The following is a 20928-nucleotide window of genomic DNA, read 5'->3' as shown; positions in this document are numbered from 1 at the left end:
TCTCTGATATAGCATCGCTGCTTCTTTTATCGTTTATCATCGCTCCAACGTGTACGTACCCTTAGATGGGTACATTTTCCTTGAACCCTCAGAGAAAAGTTTACCTATTTTACTTCTGCATGTAGCCTCCAATTTCACTTCCCTTTTAAAAGAATTCATGGAAAAAATTTCTAAAGTCCTTGTTCTCTTGTGATAAGCATTGTAATTATTCAGCCATCATGCACGACATGCTAAATTGCTACTTCTTTATGTGTGATTCCATATCCAAGCATGGAAATGATTTCATATCATTTGTATATTTCTGCAACTTTCATCTTTATGTTAGCAAAATTTCACAAAGAAATTAACCCACTTCATAATTTGTTTCTGAAAAAAATTTGTATTGATATATTCAGTTGAGCTTAGCAAATTTGCAAAGTGGATTGTCTGTTATGTGAAATAAAGATTGTTCACTTTGGGTCTGAACTAAGAGAGAGGGCTGAATTGCAGTTGACTTACGTCACACCACCTCAAGGCTATGTCATGCGCACGTATGTCTCACAGTTTAGTTCTGTAGTTGCCTTCATTGTGCAGTGTGATAAGTGTCTTAAAAATCAAGGTATGTTATATAGTGTGATATCCCTCTTAAAAATCAAGACATGTCGTTACTTTTAATGTTCTTTCAAATGTACTGCAATTTCAGAGTGTGCTCATCAAATTAGATTGAAATTCCAACTGAAAAGTTAATGCTAGAACAAAGAAATTTTATGTATGACACATATGTGAAAATTGATTCTAGTCAAGATATGACTGTGTCCACACCTGTGGAGTAACGGTTAGCGCGTCTAGCCGCAAAACCAGGTGGCTCGGGTTCGATTTCCGGTCGGGGCAAGTTATCTGGTTGAGGTTTTTTCCGGGGTTTTCCCTCAACCCAATATGAGCAAATGCTGGGTAACTTTCGGTGTTGGACCTCGGACTCATTTCACCGGCATTATCACCTTCATCTCATTCAGACGCTAAATAACCTAAGCTGTTTATAAAGCATCGTAAAATAACCTACTAAAAAAAAAGATATGTGTACACAGTTTCGAGAGAGATTGTCTGGCGTTCCATTTCCAAGGAGAGAAAAAGACAACTTGTTCTTAGATTAAAGGAAATGGGTCGCTAATTGTGCTATTTGCTAGAATCCCTAGGTCAAAGCAAAGGGCTCTAACAGAACTGAAATTCGATTAAATTGATGCATTATTCGAAGGTTCTGCAAAGCAATCTCTGTATCATGTTTTACAGGAAATAGGCGTTTCAAGAAGCTCAATATTTTTATTTTTCAGAGGAAATATTTGTTAAGTTATATGTTTTATCCAGAAGTAGTAATTTCTACTATACGTTTATAATGTAATAAAGTTTGCAGAGCTAATTTTGAGATGTCTTTTTATGTATTGCTGAGGACAAGAGCATTGTCTATCACTAGAAATTCAGCATCTAAACTTGCACCAATTTTTCATTAAATCATCCTCAATAGCAGCAACATAATACTCATTTCCCACCTCATGGCATTGCCAAAGTCAAGAAAAAAGGTGAGTTCTGCCTCCTTGCTCTTCATGAGTCTTCATGACCTGTCACAAAGTGGCGTTTTTTATTAGCGTATTAATCAAATATAAGACCTCTTGTATCCTCATTTTCTCTATGTGTGAGGAAGTGACCAGGCAGCTCAGTTGGCTATGGATTGAGTTCCTGGTTTCAATCGGGATGGTGACAGGATTATTCTCGTTGTTCAAACTCCCAGAAAGCCCCAAAGTCCACTCAGCTTCCTATCAAATTGAATATCAGGTCTTTCCCAGGAGTAAAAGCCTGTTAGAGCATGGTGCCTACTACACCATCTCATTCTAGTGCTGAGGTCAAAAAAGCAAAGAGCTCACCTCCATGCCCCCTAAGGGACTTCAAGGCATATTATAAGGGATGCCAAACACAAACTAATTTGTGAGAAAGTTATACATTCAGTAATACATGAGGAATGCAATAAATGAGCAGTGAGATTACAATTAAGTGAAACTACTTAAGACGTTTAATTTGTATTAAATGTCATGAATGCCATAGTTACAGATACCGGTACAATTAATGTAGCACATAAGCAAGAACATTCTGCCTAAAAAAATACATAGAACGCTTATGCTTACGACTCACAGTACAAAAGGAACGTCAATTCCAAAAGCTTTTCTTTCGATGATAACATGTTGATTTGTAACTGCTGTTATCTCATGTCATGACCAAAGATGAAGGATACTGGGTGTGAAGGATACTGACCTGACTGATATTCGGGTAGCAAGTAAGTTGTCCATGAGAGCAAGACCCAGTATGCAATATAAAATAAATTTTTATCCTCTGATTCTTGAAAATTAACTCTGGTCTTGTATTCTATGAAGTCCTATCTTTGAGTGAGTATGTTACGCACAGAAAATTCTTAATTTCTGTTAAACTGAAACTTTTAATGCTACTTTTAATTGTTCTCAAGTCTGAGTAGTAAACTATTGTATTGTATTGTATTTATTTACATTCCATGGTATTCGTACATTGCTTCACAGTTAGAATATGGAAAATATAAAAAAAAAATCGTAATAGAACTTTAAAGTCTTAATTATGGTTACAGTCTAGTTGAAATATATACAGAAGAGTTTTACACTATAATCTACTAGTACAACACAAAGGTTTAGTATCAGTACTTAATACAAGACAGAAATATTCATGAAGCATTGTTGAATGTCATAAATTCACCTACAGAATAGAAGGCAGCGTGAGAAATTAGGTACTTCTATAATTTGGCCCTAAATAATCTTATGTTTTGAGTTTGATTTTTATATCATAGGGAGGCTATTAAAAATTTTTACTGCCATGTAACGCACTCCTTTTTGATAGTACGATAGAATTGCCAATGGAGTATGAAAGTCATTTTTTTTTACGTATATTTATGCTATGAACTGTTATATTAGTTACAAAGTTTTCACGATTACATACGAGGAAGTTTATTGAGGAAAAAATATACTGACAAGCCATGGATATTATTTGTAGTTTTTTTTAATAGTCCCTAGATGGTACTACATGATTCCCTGTTATTCTAATTACTCTTTTTTTGTAGTAGAAATATAGGTACTGTTACTATCTGCAGAATTTCTCCAGAATATTATTCTAAACTCATTACCAAGTGGAAGTATACAAAGTATATTGTTTTTAAGGTATTGATATTTACTATCTCTTGCATAGCAAAACATGCTGAATTTAATTTGGAGGTAATTTTTTTAATATGATTTTTCCAATTTAACACATTATCGATTTGTAAGCCAAGAAATTTGGTTGTTGTTTCTATTACGGACCTATTGTTAATTACTGTGCTTGAAATATGTTACTAATCAGCCATGTATGCAATGGAGGGAAAAAGGAATTGACCACCCTACCCCATTATCTCTTGGCTTAGTTGCCTTGTGTCATGAGTGATGCCTTGTTGGTGTTGCTTATGAGACTCCAAGCAGTCTTTGGACTGCTGACTAAACATACATTTTAATTGCTAGACACGGATTATATTAACATTTCACTTTCTTTTTGTTCCAGAAAGATCATGCCTTACAATTTCTCCGTCAGAAACAAGTGACTGAGAAGAACTTCCTAATGGTATTGGCACCTCCGGCACCACATGCACCATTTACTCCAGCTCCAAAGTATAAGGATTACTACAAGAATGTGACTGCTATGAGAACACCAAACTTCAATGTGCCTGTCCATGAAGTGAGTAAGAGGCAATGTTAATCTCTTCTCATGAAAATCACTTGTCTTACTTACACATGGTACCGGTAGTTGTAAAATATGAGAACAGGGAAAGTTGCAGGAATGGCACCCATGTGGGAGAGAAAGTTTCAATTGGCTAGTGCCACTTTCTGCTCTTCTTCTGTACTCAACACTTACACTAATTAAAAATATAGCTATATCTTGGAGTAGTTATCACATTTTTTTTTTTTTTTTTTTTTTTTTTTTTTACCTTGGGGATTTAGTGAAGTGAATTTTTAATGGCAGGCAGAGTAACTATCTCATGCCCCCATGTTTTAGATTGCTATCAGTGCACTTCATTAGAACCAGGTACCCAGCTTCGAAGCCGTTAGCCCTGTGAACTTACAATGTATTTATGTTCCCCTATTATCATAATTCAGGGTTTGTATCTAAGAAATTAGCAAGTTCTTTGTGATAGTAGAAGAGAAAGTGTGGGGGAAGGGAAGTGGTCCGTGGCCCATTTCTTTTAGGGCTCATCCCGACATTTGTCTTATTGCTCAAGGGAAACCACGGAAAAACCTAGAGCAGGATGAGATGTCGTGCTGACGACAAGCCAATTGGCTATAGTGTGGTCGGAATATGTTCAGGTGGGAGGTTTTGATTTAATCATTATTCAATATACAAATACATTTAAGGTCCATAAAAAAGTGTTAACAATTAGAACAATGCATCTATGCTGCCAATAACGTGATGACCCTGAAACAGAGAAATAACATTATTAGTGCATTAATAGCCTTGTCTGTGTGTAGAGTCAAGTGGTTATTTAGTGTTCAAGTTGGTATTCGTCTTGTACGTTGTCGTTCCAAGCTAGAGGGTGGAGTACGCTCTTAGGTCTTTTATGTTTGTCTAATGCAGGGTTGTAATTTCCTAGTGAAGAAATTAGTGGGTTTGTGCTGCTGTACGACTTGGTGTACGTGCAGAAGGCTTGATTTGAAATAAATTCTTGAATTGTCGGAATTTCTAGTTCTTCATGAATCAATCTAACAGGAGTTACTCTAGGAAGTCCTGTGATGAATCGTAAAATTTTGTTTTGGAAAACTTGTAATTTTTTACGGACTGTAATAGATGCATGTCCCCAAGCAGGACAAGCATATAGTATTACTGACCTAATTAATGTTTTATACAAAGTTAAAGCTGTGTGTATGTTTAGATGTCTGCTTTTATTTAATATTGGATAAAGCTCCACCAATCTAGCATTGGCAAGTCTCAGTTTTTGTAGTACGTGTTCGGAGAAAGTGAGCCGTCTGTCCAGTGTTACTCCGAGATATTTTACTGAAGTTTTCCACTCGATTTGTGATCCATTTATGGCTAATTTTGTGTGATTTATGCCCGGTCTATTGAATTTATTTCTCCTGCTAAATAATATGGCTTCACAATGATGGATTTAGTGCTTAATATAGGCTGCTAGTGTTCGTGTGTTCTTTATTTAGGTAGTAGGAGGAAAAGCACAACATGTTCATTCGGACACAAAAAAATACGTGCCAACTTCACACAACTTATCCCTGTCCTAGTGCAGCTGTTGTTTATATTCACCCTGTGTGATAGGGTAAAAGAGTGCTGGCTGAGATATGAAGCTGTCTAGTCTACTCCCTGAATATAGTTTCGGAATTTGGTTTCATTCATCTTTCCGCTATTCTGATAGCCTTTCACTATACATCTAATATCAATCAACCAGCAAGAACCGAAGGGAACAGATGTGTTAAGCAGAGCTCCCACGAGGCGAGATGCTGGACAATCTCTGAGATCAGCAGCAGAAAATTATGGTGTCACATAAGTTGAACTGCACCACCAATTAAATGGAAATTATTCAGACAAAATTGGAAGGCAATCTGTTTTAAATGCAGACAAAGAACAGGATTTTGTTAAAGGAATCTGTATGGCTGATAACTGGGAATTTTCATTAACTAATTTGAATATTAGATAATTGAGTAGCTTAATATCAAAGACGGACATCTGTCGTCTCCATAGTTTTGATCTGGAGGCAATTTTTTAATTCACAGTGTTCTTTGTAATATTTAACACAATTTATTTTATAAATATAGTGTTAGAGTTTGCATATGGTTTAACTATAACTGGAAAGAGCATGAAAAATTGTATAAAAAACCACAGCTATCTAAATTTCGATTGAGGTCAGATGTCCGTCTTTGATATTAAACTATATCATATAACCAAGTCTCCAATAGAATTCTAACATCTTCAGTCATTTCTCAAGATCGTAACTAGCATACAGCCATGAGCACAAAATCAATTTTTGATGCTATAAGCAGAAGTTTAAGAAATATTTAGAGTTATTACAAATACAAGTTAGTATTAAGATAAATTCTATCACTCGTATTCTTGTGTAATAGTTTAGGACATACCTGCACAAACAGTGCTCAACGAGCGTGCGCCCTCTTTCGGAGCGGGAGAGCCGTGTTTTCCGCTCGCCGAAACAGAGAGGAAGATACGTCAGAATGACATAGACTTGCTATAGGTAGAGGAGAGGGAAACGACCAGTCAGTTATCTAGTGGAGTGCAGTGTGTAGGCCTATTCTCAGTAACTGTTTCACGTTGCTTACCTACTGCTACAGTACAGTATGGCGGAATCTAAAAGACGGAACATAACATTTAACATTTAACGATTTACAGCTCGAACTTATTGATCTTCAATATGACCTAAGGGCTAAAGATCGTTTGAATGATACTACTAGCCTGGTTGAGTTTTACAAGACTAAACATTAGCAATAATATTCACGACTACACAGGCTGGCTGTGAAAATGATTGCTATGTTTTTCTCAACATTTATATTTGTGAGCAACTGTTTTCTATAATCAACTTTAATAAAGGCAGACATCGAACATCTGTAACTGATGTTGCATTACGATCAGTAGGCTACTGTTCCTTTCAGCTACCAACAGCATAAAACCTCGTTTTGATGTACTGATAAATATAAATATAACAAAATGATATTGTGCATTTAAGTAGCTATAGAATTCCTATTATTTCTGTAAAATAAATATTTCTTTATTAATTAATAATAGACCAAGATAGTTTTGCAAACACTGAACGGGAATTCATTTCATAAACACTCGTAATAGTACTTCCTTTTGTATATATTTTGTACGAGATCAACCCCTTCTTCCAGTCCACCCTTATACAGAGCGCAGCTAATATCTGCATTCCACTCATGAGCTGTGAGCCGGCTCGGAGAGCGCAAACCTTGTGCAGGCCTGGTTTAGGAGGATATGCATTAAATGCAGGTTTTGTCTCAAGTTATCCATTTTAACAGTATAGAACAGAAACATCCATGTGAGCCATCTGTCACACCTTATTCACACCATCATACTGAAGGGATTAAAGAAAATTTTGCGTGAAATGAGGTCGAAAGTTTGGGTGATATTGGTTGCGTATTATTGATATGAAATGAATTACAGTATATCATTTATCAAATCAAACACACATGAGCCCGCAGCTGTAATATGTGTTTCATTATGTAAGAATCAGTCATAGAGCCCCTGGAAAAGATTGATGACGTGGTGACCGTCATTCGCAGTATAACATAAGTAAAGTGGACAATGAACATCCAAACACGTAATTCAATAATTTTTTATAATTAATATTATTCCTTTTGTTGTTTACAGCATTTAACAGTACAAGCATCATTATCATCTGTGAAAATTGCTGAGTTCTTATCCACCAGATGTAACATGTAACAAAACAATTTTATAACATTATAACATGTTGCATATCAGATGATAGACGACATTAAGATATATGGATCATATGAGGAGACAAAGAGGAAGGCAGAAAATAGAAAAGATTGGAGAAAGCTGGGTTTGCAGTGAAAGACCTCCCCTTGAGCAGAACACTGAATTCTTATTGACTCTATAAGTGTACACCCTTCATAAAATTTTATTGAATATAATCAACAATTTAAATATTTTAGCCTTGTATCAAAATTATACTTATAACAATTATACTAGCCATACCCGTGCGCTCTGCTGCACCCGTTAGAAATAAATATAAAGTAATATATTACATAATTAAAATAGGACATTTGATCCAGGGAACATTCCTGTTTGATAAAAGGATAAATCGTTCAATATGTTACTTAATTTAAATTGTAGCCTATTTAAAAAAATTAAAATGCGATCATTTTGGTCCAGAGATCACTCATTTGGTGCAATGACAATTCCTTTAACATGTTTCTTATTTGTTATTACATGCAACCATAGTTTAATGAAGATTGACATCATTTAGATTTATTGTGTATACTTTATATTACTTGCTATATGTTTCCATTGAATTATGGTAATAACTTAATTTTAACCCTTGTTTTCTATGTCTTCAGTAAATGGCGCTTGGCCCACTATGGTTCTGAACCCTTCAAATAACTTAAATAGTGATACAGCACATATAGTGATATGTAATTATATTTCTTTCTTTCGAAAATGTAAGAATTCATGATCTCCTATGTACCATTGCCTTGGAATGAATAAATGTGTCTTTTCTTGTTACTCAAAAATTTTATACTTTGCACATAGGAGTTATTGCAGGAACAACAACGCTATAATCTGAGGCAGCGGTGAAAATGTATTATATTGTTATTTTAAGTCTTGTATATCCTTTAATCGATATTACTTCATACAAACACAGAAACATTCTCTGTAGGTTATGTTTAATAGCTTTCGTTTGTTGTTGTCCAAGGCCCCTTTAGATGAAGTCATTTGTTTTTTATTTCATTACAGCGTCTTAGATGGCGTTATATAAATTTTAAAACTCATTTATCTCATTAAATATCAGTCCTATCAAAATTTTGCATAGAATAAAACTTATCAGAAATAATAATAAAAAAAAAAGTTTTGTTATGTAACAGTTTTCACGAAAATTAATAATAAGGGAGATATTTCGATTTATTTAATTCAAGCCCCCTTATAACTCCCCTTTTAAATAAAGTATTTTGAATGCCATATAGCCTAAAATCTAAGTTACAACGAACTTAATTTATATTCCAATTTTCATATAAATCAGTTCAGCCATTATCGCATGAAAAGGTAACAAACATCCAGACAGACAGACAGACAGACCGACAAATACACAAACAAAAATTTCAAAAAAGCGATTTTCGGTTTCAGAATGGTTAATTATACATGTTAGCACCAATTATTTTTGGAAAATCGAAAATTACCAGAAAAATTTTGGCTACAGATTTATTATTAGTATAGATTAAACGCCAATTTAATACTTATTGTAATTTGTATTAAGTGTCAACGGATTGATCAGTCTTTAATAATACCAGTACTTACACATTAGTTTATATAAGTGTACAGATTTTTATTATTCAAACTCCAAATTGCAGTTAGTAGTAATGATGTAATAACATGTCATTCAAATTGGGTCATTTTAATGTAAACTTAATACCTGAAGATGCCTGAACAAACGAAAGTATTTGTCTCTTTAGTTCACTCTAGAATGCAATCACATTGGGATGGTTGTTGACTGATTATAATAAACTTGTATTAAATATCAAACATTTGGCAATTTTCAGGATAAACATTGGTTATTACGACTACCACCTTCACCACTTCCAGAATCCATACTGCCGGAACTGGACAGAGTATACAGACAAAGATGGGAAACTCTGTTGTCTGTCGATGACCTTGTGGAATCTGTCATGAAACAACTGGAGTCCCTAGAACTACTGCAGAATACATATGTGATAGTAACTTCTGATCACGGATATCATGTTGGTAAGAAGATTTTTATTTAGAAATGTCTAGTAAAATGTTCTGAGTTCAGATGAAAGTGTAAAAGTGTGCAATATTGTCTAAAATAACCTGCACTTGGGATTGCTCTATTTTTGAGGAACATGCTCAGAGGACTGCTGCATGACTGCAAACTATAGGTGCCACATCTGTGGTTCAATTGCCAGTACATTGGTCTTCAATCCAGGTGACCCGGTTCAATCCCCAGGTCGTGATAGAATTTATGGTAGACAGAGAAGATGTTGCAGGTGATTCTTCATGGGGTATTCCCATTTCTTTCTATCATTCCATCAACACTACCTTTCCCCTCATTTCATCTATCATTTGCTATAGTTAAAAATAGGCTCGGTATTGCAATTCCTAAAGGAAAGTTTGTTTTAAAAACGTTTGTTTCCTGTCATGCATAATAAACAAGTCTCACTTTGTTTCTTTTTTTTTTTCTGTTTTTTTTTTTACATAATTTATGTTGTCTACGTATTTTACACGTTTTTACTTCTAATTTACGTATTATGCAGAAAGCATTTTTTACACGTAATTTCACAACCCTGACCTAGACATATAGTAATTGTACGCCATTAGAGAAAACTCCTGCATCTGCCCCATTTCTAGTTTTAGATCTATTAGTCTATTTTGATATACCGGTACTGTATTATACTTCACCATTTGCATATGCATCAAAGTGTGAGATATACAGTCAACCACTGTCTGTAGAAGGGATGTGGTGCTAACAACCTTGTTTTTTAATTGGATATTTAACGTTCCATTCCACACTGTTATACAATTCCTGAGGTAATTATATTTTTTCTCATGGTCAACAATGCTATCGCTTTGGACAAAACATAACGTCCTTAGTTTCAGGAAGTACTCGAGACACTCACCCCTTATTTAGACTTTTATTTATTTATTTGACTTTTTTTTTACTTGTTTTGATGAGTTCTACCAACTCTTAAAATACATATTAGTCCCTTTTTTAACACCTTTTTTTTACATTTTCCCTGATTTTGCATTCATTTTAAGTAGTCCCTTAAAAAACGTAAAATCCAGGTTTCACTGTATGTGTCACAGATTCTAAAGCAACTGACAATAAGAAACCTACTATTCTTGATGTGGTTGGAGCTACTTATGATAAGGTGTATGCAGAGTCTATTATTCCACATTCAACGACCATATCACGAAATGCCAAGGATGGAGCAAACAAAATTCGTCCTGAAATTATTCCAAAATTAAAAGAATCAATGAAAAAAATCGCCATTTTTTTAAATTAATAATTTTTGTTCACTCTTATATAGAATTTCCTCCTTGGTTTCTTTAATACCCTGTGACATTACGATTATAATACTGTTACAAAATATTATAAGCTAACTGTACCGTTCAATTAGAGCAGAGGTCTCCAAAAAGTGTATCGTCATTCGTGCTCTCGATGCTGCCCGCCGAACACAGTGTGCTGTAAGGCTAGACAAGGGGAAGAGACTCGTACCTCAACAGATGGGAGCGATCAGTGGGGGATCATGGCAACGGTCTGCTTATATTTACAAATAATAACATCAAAAGAATAAGAAATATCATATGTTTGTATATTATTTTGACATATATGAAGCTGGAGCCCCTTCTGTTGCTATTGACACAAGCCATTGCAAATTCAACCTCTTCTGTTCTATGATGCATTTCAATGCCTGGAAAAGATCTTCTCCAGTTGTATTTTGTAATTACATCTAGAAGACATTCACACACAGTAAAATGTTCATTATCTCCTCGGATGAAAATGGCTAGGTGAGCTTTGTCATTTCTATCTGTCCAATTCAAGTGAGTAAGCTACAAATTGGTTAATTGTGGTTTCGACTTCAGATTCAATTACATTTACAATCTTGAAATTCCTTCTCTGAACTGTAATTGGAAACAATTTAATTTTCTTAAACTTTGACTTTGTTCTGGACACAATATTTTAGTAATGTCCTGTAGGCCTATGCACGATTTTACAATGATGCTTCTGTAAAGGGCTTAATTGATTTTCCAATATTTCAAGCTAGAACATAGCTAGCAAGAAGCTTTTTTTGTGTAAGACTGAGGACACGTGTGTGATTTGAGTTTGTATTTTCTTGTTTTATATTTATCAAAATATTTGTAGGCCTACGCATTTCACCTAAAATTAAAAGAAAAACTATATGTTTGTCATGCGGAATTGAGTGTAAACGTATTGTAATATACTGATTATTATGTATAACCAACAGTTATACAGATAGCCACAAAATAAATTATTTTCACATGTCCAACATGCCTGTAATTGTATGATATTCTTTGTGAAGAGTCGAGTATTGTCGTTGCATGTTGAATTTTAACACACCCTTAAGAATTTTCGAACAAATTAAGCATTTCACATTCTCCCCACTAACACAAAAAAAATGTCTCTTCCCTTTCATCCTTGAATGTACTATGTCCATGATTAGAAGACATGGTATAACACTCCGACCAACAAAATGATAATGGAAGTCCACCACGTCTCTTCGTTTGCGCATAAACATTGAGTACAGTACAGATGGAGATGGGTGAGGTGGAGAGCGCTCATTACGTACTGGATTTGGTTCCGTTCAGGGGCTTACTCGCAAGTACGCTTTTGGACACGTCTCAATTAGAGGATAAACACAAACATACATCTTTTTATCTTTTTTTAGTGCTGCTTATACACTATATTTACATTTTATAGACAACACAGTTTGTTAAAACTTTATTTTATTTTATTTTATTTTATTTCATTTTATTTTATTGATTTATTAATGTATTATTATTTAAATATTCTTTTGTAATTTTTAGTCAATCTGATAGCCTGGACACCTACTAGATTCACTAAACAGGTGATAGGGCATCAGGCAGTTTAATAATTTCCATAGCGCATACTGTAAACACATCGATCGAAGACAGTTTTCAGTCTGTAATAGCCTTCATATGACTAGGACGACCGGTTGTTCGTGATGCTTCACTTGAGTGTTTTGGTTTCAGCAGTCAGGACATGCGACAGCCAGCCCGCGGAGTGAGTGACTCATTGCACAAATTATTATGACTCTTGTTCGGTCGTTCTTGATGAAATGCTGAGCTCTATTATGGAGTCATTATTACGTATTATGTGCATGGATGAATATATAATAGGATGCGAAACTTACTGAGTTTCCCATAACACATACTAGAGGCTCTGTTGTAGAAATTGACTTTGCTGCCACCTGTTGGGGGGAGGGGCGTTATTACATCTAGCAGTGCACCAAGTAGCGAAAAGAGTAATTACTCCATGCATTTAGCAGCGCACCTGGTGACGAAAATGTTAAGCTGTGCAGAAAGTATTCCCTCCCACCCTCATCGATATTCAAAACTAACCCAATTTAAAATAAAACATTTACAGTTTTATTCCTCACAGCATCTTCTACTGAAAATTCTTACTGGAGCCAACAGGAAGATAAAAGAGACGATCTATTTTACACTACCCGATTGAAATATAACCAGACAGAGACAAAAAAATAAAGCAAAAGGTTAGATAATTGGGATTGTATTCTTTGGGTATTTATTGTATAGCGCAATGGAAAAGTCTGCAAGAACTACTTAGATAGTTCAATTTATTATATTACTATTACTTTACATTCAACAACACTATTTTACAACGTCCACAAACATCACTGTTTAACATGCACTGCTTATACACACACGTAATATCACTTTATGTTCACTTATTAGCAAGTTTCTGTCTGTCATCATGGCTCCTCGTCGAGTCCTCGAGCAATATCTCGAACGGATGAATAGAGAACTCTGGGTAATGTACCCAACACGTAGTTCTAATGTTCACCACCTACGATGTTTGGCGCTGATCATCTTATTTCAGGCCCCTGCCGCCAGATGGTGCTGACCGCAGTTTCGCATCCTATTATATATTTATCCATATTCTGTGGGTATTAAATAATTATTTTTCGTGAAAATAATGAACAACACATAATCATTATTCATATGATATTAACTTTCATTTTGGGGGAGGGGCTTAAGTGTGGGCTCCAGCCCACCAAAGCTTCCCTGCTGCTGAATTAAGAACGATATGATGAAAGTGTGATGTTATTGGTAATTTCATTGATGAATTAAGAAACATGTCTCTTGTCTAACTAGTTACTGAACTGAGACCATACAGTACCATTTACTTTCCAGGTCAGTTTGGACTCCCATGGGATAAACGTCAGCCATATGAGATGGATATCCGCATCCCATTGATGATGCGAGGTCCAGGTTTGCCACAGAAGCATGTAGTTACTCGTTCAGTTCTCAACATCGATTTTGCACCTACATTTTTATCAATGGCAGGCTTAGAAGCACCACCATGGATGGATGGAGTATCTTTCTTTCCTGTGCAAGATAGTAATAGCACAAACGGAACAGAAATTGATAGAAAGTTTCTGATTGAATACCATGGAGAAGGCAAGAAGAAAACTGTGTCATCTGAATGCCCTTATCATCAGAATAGGAACTTGTCCGTGAGTACCTATTATAAAAGTAAAGAGTACGATAAGTGGGCTCGGATTTGATTACCTAAAAGTTAAAAATGGCAGTGAGTATACGAGGGGTAGTCATAAAGTTTTAATTATCACCTCGAAAAAATGAAGCTGCGACCATGAAACTTGGTGTTGGTGTTAGTCCTTTTCTACATATTCACCCTTCAACACGACACATTTTTCCCAATGATGGATGACTTGATGGAGGCCTTGGTTGTAGAAGTCTGCATTTTGGCTGTTCAGGAAACGTTCCACCTCAAAAATCACCTCGTCATCATTCTGGAAATGCCTGCCACGCAATGGTTTCTTCATCCGAGGAAAGAGGAAGAAGTCACTGGGTGCCATATCAGGAGAATACAGGGGCGGGGGGAGGCAAAATTTGATAGCCTAAAGAAGCAGCACGTGTGACTGTGTCCTGTGCAGAATGAGCTGGGGCGTTGTCATGAAGCAAAAGGACCCCCTTGGACAGCTTCCTGCAACGCTTCGTCTTGATAGCCTCCCTAACCTCGTCAGGAGATTTCGGTAGTATGCTCCTGTGATGGTTTGTCCCTTCTGAGCATAATCTGTCAGCACCACACCTTGGATGTCCCAAAAAAACACTCAGCATCACCTTTCCCGATGATGGTTGGTTCTTCGCCTTTTTCGGTGGTGGTGAATCCACGTGTTTCCACTCCCCGTATTCTCCCATATGGCACCCAGTGACTTTTTCCTCTTTCCTCAGACGAAGAAACCATTGCGTGGCAGGCATTTCCAGAATGATGACGAGGTGATTTTCGAGGTGGAATGTTTCCTGAACAGCCAAAATGCAGACTTCTACAACCAAGGCCTCCGTCAAGTCATCCATCATTGGGAAAAATGTGTCGCATTGAAGGGTGAATATGTAGAAAAGGACTAACACCATCAGCAAGTTTCATGGTCGTAGCTTCATTTTTTCGAGGTAATAATTAAAACTTTATGACTACCTCTCGTACTAGTATACAAAAGCTGACGTCTTGGAAATGTTAACCTCTTGTTCTAAACGTCGCAGTGATTTGCAGGGTGAGTGCTGTAACTGTGCCCCTACTTCATCAAGCTTCTCTTTAGTCTGACTTTATTGACAAGGTCATGAATACTTGACCTGCTAGGAATTCGAACACCTGCAAACCGATGTTCAAATTCTCTTCAACACCTTCTTGCAGAAGACTATTTCACATACACATCATAGAGAAAAATACATTGTTCTAAAGTGTACTCAACCACTATTAAAATAGATACTTTATCACTACAAGACAACACAATTTTACTCACAACACGCGCACAGACGTCTTTCCCTCACGACAGATCCAACTCGACTAACTGGCACGTCAGCGGTAGCTATAGCACTACTCTGGCGGCAGGCGCGTCAATCTTCACCCAGTCCAAGCCCACCGTGAAACGGTCCGGCTGAGCTACGAAAGCACTGTATATCTGCTTCTTCGTTGTTTGATACACTCTTTCAACACTTGCATAATCAGTGATTAACAATAACTTCAACACAGTAAAGAAGTTATTGTTAATCAGTGATATGTGTTTCCTTTCACTTGCCTGATGTGGGTGACAGATGTTTGTTTATTTAACGACAATTTTAAGTTTTGAGCTGTAGAGATTATTCATAGTCAGTGACATGATGACGTAAGAGATACTGGGTTAATTGTGGTATGAGAGTGTCAGCAAGAAATGAAATATTGTGGGAAAATCTACCCCATTATTTATTTATTCATTCATTCGTATACAGTTACCATGTTTGCCATCACCAGTGGCGTATGCTGAACCTGGAGTTTGGGTGTTCTGTTAAAAATATATAGTTGGTCTATCTCGCACAATTATTATAGGCCTAAGTTAAATATCGTGTCAACATTAACTGCCATTTTTAATATATAATTTAGTATTATTTATAAATAATAACTATGGGGCGGATGTTGATGACCTAAAAATCTACTTAAAATGATCATTAAAATGCCCTTAAACTAAAGGAAAAATGACATAAAATTTAAAAAAAAAAAATGACATTTAAATATTATTCAAAGTACTCGCACCACAACTTCTTAAAAATTAATCACCTTGTTTCAATGACTGCCCTGCAAATGCCAGAGAAAGGAGGCAACTACAAGCAATGTTATTCAAAATTGCATTATTTATGATCAAACAATAACCATGGCCAGCAAAATAACCTGTTTGAAGTTCCACAACCCGCTAACTATTCTACAATTTCATATTGTGAAATAGAAAAATGTCTAGTGTATTATTCGCTTTTTGTTTTATATTGTTGCACTAAATTCGGAAGTGGCAGGGTAGATCTACCCTTATTCACTATATGTAATTTCTCTCCTAGTGGGCGAGAAGAGAATGGCTTTTGCAAAAGATCTTCTACAGTGTACATTTCCAAGTGCTATTATCATTAAATAAGTAATTTAAATTGTTCACCTGCGCTGGCACACAACTATGAACCCTAGTAAAACCTAAACACAGTAAACATCACTCACACAAACAGTAAACACACACGTCAAACACAATATTTTGTAATGCTGCAGTTGACAAGTTGAGCTGCCTGTATACAGGACGACCTGCAAGCTTGAGAGAAGCGAGTATCCCAACCATGGCACCTTACGCACGCAGAGAATTATAGCAGTAACTCTCAGCAGGGGATGTTCTTTTGTACGGACTGGACAACCAGACCAGAACTCATCCCACTTCGTCAGGCAGAGCATACGTTATAAAACGAAAGCCGTTCTGGGGATTGTGTGCACATTCAACCAGCAGGCATTTAAAATATTTAAATGGTAATGAATTAAAATTAGTCTTGAACTAGAGTATATACGTCAACTTCCAATGAGATTACCACGCATTTAAATTGTGATAAATTAAAATTATTGTTGCATTATATAAAACAACTTAAAATAAAAAATGAGATTACCGAATTTACAGGGTGTCCAACGCACACCTTGAACACCCCAATATATGTCCCTGTTGATCATCCAACATTCGCGGGTTTCGAAGAGCAATAAAAATCCTTAGGACTTCTTTTTGAAGAGTAGTAAATCACGCAAAAGAACCCTGCCCCTCTATGAGAGAGATCCGGGCAGGGGTTTTTGGCCATTTCCCGCCCATTTCAAGATTCAGAAATAGCACACAGGACCCATATGAACACCTTAATGGAATTGTCCCTACCTCTTCATGAAATCCATGTCATCCATCCTGACAAACACGTAACAAAATCTGCAGGGAACCGAACACAGGGATTTTGCATGTACGACAGCACCAGTGCATTTTATGTGTTTATGTTCTGATGTTACAACTTTCTCTTTCTCTCTCAGAATTGTGTTCCAGAGCAACTGTGTAAGTGCCAGGATTCAAAAAATAATACTTTTGTGTGTGTCCGTCATCTTCAGCCTTACATCACACCTGGTCTTCAGTCTGCAAATGATTTTGTGTTCTGCAAATTTAAGGACTCAGAGGTAAATCTTACAACTGTTAGTTCCATTTCACATTTACAGTAAATGATACTACTGTATATTACATAAATTTTGTGCATGCGAAAATCTACTTCTTGGTACCGTAATAAATTCTGCAATGGAACCCTTAATTAAACTGCGTGCAATAATTAATGGCATATGAAGGACAGCCAATGCCCATGCGGCGTGATGTTGCCGAACTTAGTAGGCATGTACTGGTGGGAAGTCTATACATCAGAACACACTGAAAATTATACACAAATAATAATCTTACTTTTCATTCATTCAGTGTTCTGCTCAAGGGCAGGTCTTTCACTGCAAACCCAGCATTCTCCAATCTTTCCTATTTTCTGCCTTACTCTTTGTCTCTTCGTATGATCCATACATCTTAACATTGTCTGTCATCTATATCTTCTTCTGCCCCGAACTCTTCTCCCGTTCACCATTCCTTCCACTGCATCCTTCAGCAGGCAGTTTCTTCTTAACCAGTGACCCAACCAATTCCTTTTTCTCTTCCTGATCAGTTTCAGCATCATTCTTTCTTCATTTCACCAGCATTATCACCTTCATCTCATTCAGACGCTAAATAACCTAAGCTGTTGATAAAGCGTCGTAAAATAACCTACTAAAATAAAAAATCATTCTTTCTTCACCCACTCTTTCCAGCACAGCTTAATTTTTTATTCTGTCTGTCCACTTCACATGCTCCATTCTTCTCCATATTCACATTTCAAATGCTTCTATTCGCTTCTCTTCACTTCGTCGTAATGTCCATGTTTCTGCTCCATACAATACCACATACAAAGCGGAACCAGGCAGCCCGGGTTCAAATCCCGGTCGGGGCAAGTTGCCTGTTGAGGTTTTTCCTGGGGTTTGCCCTCAACCCAATACGAGCAAATGCTGGGTAACTTTCGGTGCTGGAGCCCGGACTCATTTCACTGGCATTATCACCTTCATTTCATTCAGATGGTAAATAACCTGAGATATTGATACAGCGTCGTAAAATAACCCACACACAAAGCACTTCTTTAGTCTCTTCCTTAGTTCTTTTTCCAGAAGCAGAAGATGCTCCTTCTTCTATTAAAAGTATTCTTTGCTATCCTCCTTTTGGCTTCCTGGCTGCAGCTCATGTTACTGACTATAGTACATCGCAAGTATTTGAAGCTTTCACTTACTCTACTGCCTCATTTAGAATTCGCAAGTTTACTTTCTTTATTTTTCTTGCGACGTCCATGGTCTTCGTCTTCTTCGCATTTATCTTCATTCCATACTGCTCACAGCTGTCATTTAGCTCCAGTAGCATATCCGTTAGTATCATCTCCTCTTCTAGTTTCATTTTTTGGTGATACTGATAAGCTTAATTATTTAACTATAGCAATTTTATTTTCCACCTTTGCTTATCTTAATGTTATTAGTTTACATTAACGTTTTCGATACTCTTATTGTATCATCTTCAGATGTTAGGATGTTATGTCGACATATGTGATGAAAACCTAGCCTCATATTGTGTTGCGGGTTATTCAAATGCATAGAACCTATCATGATTTCCTAGTTTAGCTAAAGTTGATCGTTGCTATGAATTAACCTAATTCAGTATCTATAGTTACTTGTTAAGATTCTGTTAAAATTCACTATGAAGGCCCGTGTAGGACAGTGTAAAATTATATGAGAACAATAATATAACATATGAATATAAAACAAGTGAAATATACACTATAAAACACTGTAAACACTATAAAACGTGTTCAAAGTGTTTTATATTGTTTACAGTGTTTTATAGTGTTTTATATTGTATACTTCACTTGTTTTATATTCATATGTTATATTATTGTTCTCACATAATTTTACACTGTCCTACACGGGCCTTCATATTGAATTTTAACAGAATCTTAACAAGTAACTATAGACACTGAATTAGGTTAATTCATAGCAACGATCAACTTTAGCTAAACTAGGAAATCATGATAGGTTCTATGCATTTGAATAACCCACAACACAATATGAGGCTAGGTTTTCATCACATATGTTGACATAACATCCTAACATCTGAAGATGATACAATAAGGCCCGATTGTATAAACCATTTAATCTTAGATCAGAGGTTAAATTGATCCTTGTTTCAGCTGAACTTGGAATTTTGTGTTGTATAAAGTCTAATCTGAGATTAATTTGTCTCAAACTAAAGTCAACTTTGACTGAAGAAATTTCTCCGATTAAGTTAGATGATCCAAGTTCAGTTATTTCTTTTCTGTTTGAACTATACGAGTGATAGATTGTGCAAATAAAATATCCATTATTATTAATATTAATAGATATGTTAGGTACATTTATATATACATTTCTTTCAATTTCTTGCCTTAATACACAAACATTCTTATATTTTATAAGGCTCTATCGTGTTCAGCAATATCAGATAACATAACCTATAATTATATTATGTTTATAACAACCATTAATTATTAATGGATATGATAGGTACATTCATAAATGTTCAATTAACTGTATTACTAAACGAAAATTGTCGTTTTATAAAGCTTTATTATGTTTAGCAGTATCAAGCACCATAACATGATAACAACTTGGAGAACAGTCAACCTTCTTCTTATTGTCCGCCATTATTTATGTTGCAAAAAAAAAAAACAGTGTCTCCAACAGAGTGTAATACGGAAAGTCGTGAAAAAGTAGTTGTAAAGTCGCTAGATTTCTCATTATCAACAAAGAAAGAATAAATTTTGTCACTATGGGGTGCTAAAAAGATCACTAAATCCCTATTTAAGCAATCTAAAAGTTAAAAGAAATTGTTGTTGAAAAAGAGTTAAAATCGCTAGATTGGCAACACTGAACAAACCTGTATAACATGGTCCGCGCATCACGTATTTCACCTGTTTATGCGATGTTGCCAAATCCTTTTCACGTGAACTTAGATTGCATTTGAACCAAGGTAATTTGATCGCAGAAAAGTTTTATACAATAGAAGAAGTGTCTGAACTCGGTTTACTTTTCGATCTTCGATCAAAGTTGATCTTTAGTCAGGGAGTTTTATACAATTGGGCCTAAGAGTATCGAAAACGTTAATGTAAACTAATAGCATTAAGATAAGCAAAGGTGGAAAATAAAATTGCTATAGTTAAATCTCCTCTTCTGCTAACAACGCCATATCATCAGCAAATCTTATGCACTTTATTCTTCCTCCTACTTTTACCCCTTCTATGTTCTGAAAACAGTTCTTCACCAAAACTTCCTTGTTATACTCCTTCATCTAAACCTAAATTAAACTTCATGATGCAACAGCCGCACAAGGAGCCAGGATCTGTCCTCTAGTAGTCAGCTGCGTGACTGAGAGGTGGGATAGTGGCACTGCGTGGTCAGTGCTGTGAAACCCCACAGATGCCATTAATCAGCTT

At 35.9% G+C, this 20928-nt stretch overlaps 1 protein-coding gene across 10 annotated transcripts in view; it reads left to right on the top strand.

The window, feature by feature from the left end:
- LOC138707531 (N-acetylglucosamine-6-sulfatase-like) overlaps nt 1–20928 on the top strand; it is a 58621-nt gene that overhangs the window by 22928 nt on the left and 14765 nt on the right. For all 10 annotated transcript variants that reach the window (XR_011334260.1, XR_011334261.1, XR_011334259.1 and 7 more), the window contains 4 exons: nt 3580–3753; nt 9321–9522; nt 13714–14036; nt 17387–17527. Coding sequence is in view for 1 of the 10 variants with exons in the window: in XM_069837065.1 (XP_069693166.1) it covers nt 3580–3753; nt 9321–9522; nt 13714–14036; nt 17387–17527 (840 nt within the window). In the remaining 9 variants the exon portion in view is untranslated. The remainder of the gene's footprint in view (nt 1–3579; nt 3754–9320; nt 9523–13713; nt 14037–17386; nt 17528–20928) is intronic.

The sequence above is a fragment of the Periplaneta americana genome, chromosome 10, assembly GCF_040183065.1.
Source record: "Periplaneta americana isolate PAMFEO1 chromosome 10, P.americana_PAMFEO1_priV1, whole genome shotgun sequence".
Lineage (NCBI taxonomy): Eukaryota > Metazoa > Arthropoda > Insecta > Blattodea > Blattidae > Periplaneta > Periplaneta americana.
The sequence above is the reverse complement of the archived record's forward strand: the minus strand, read 5'-3'. Positions and strand labels throughout refer to the sequence as shown.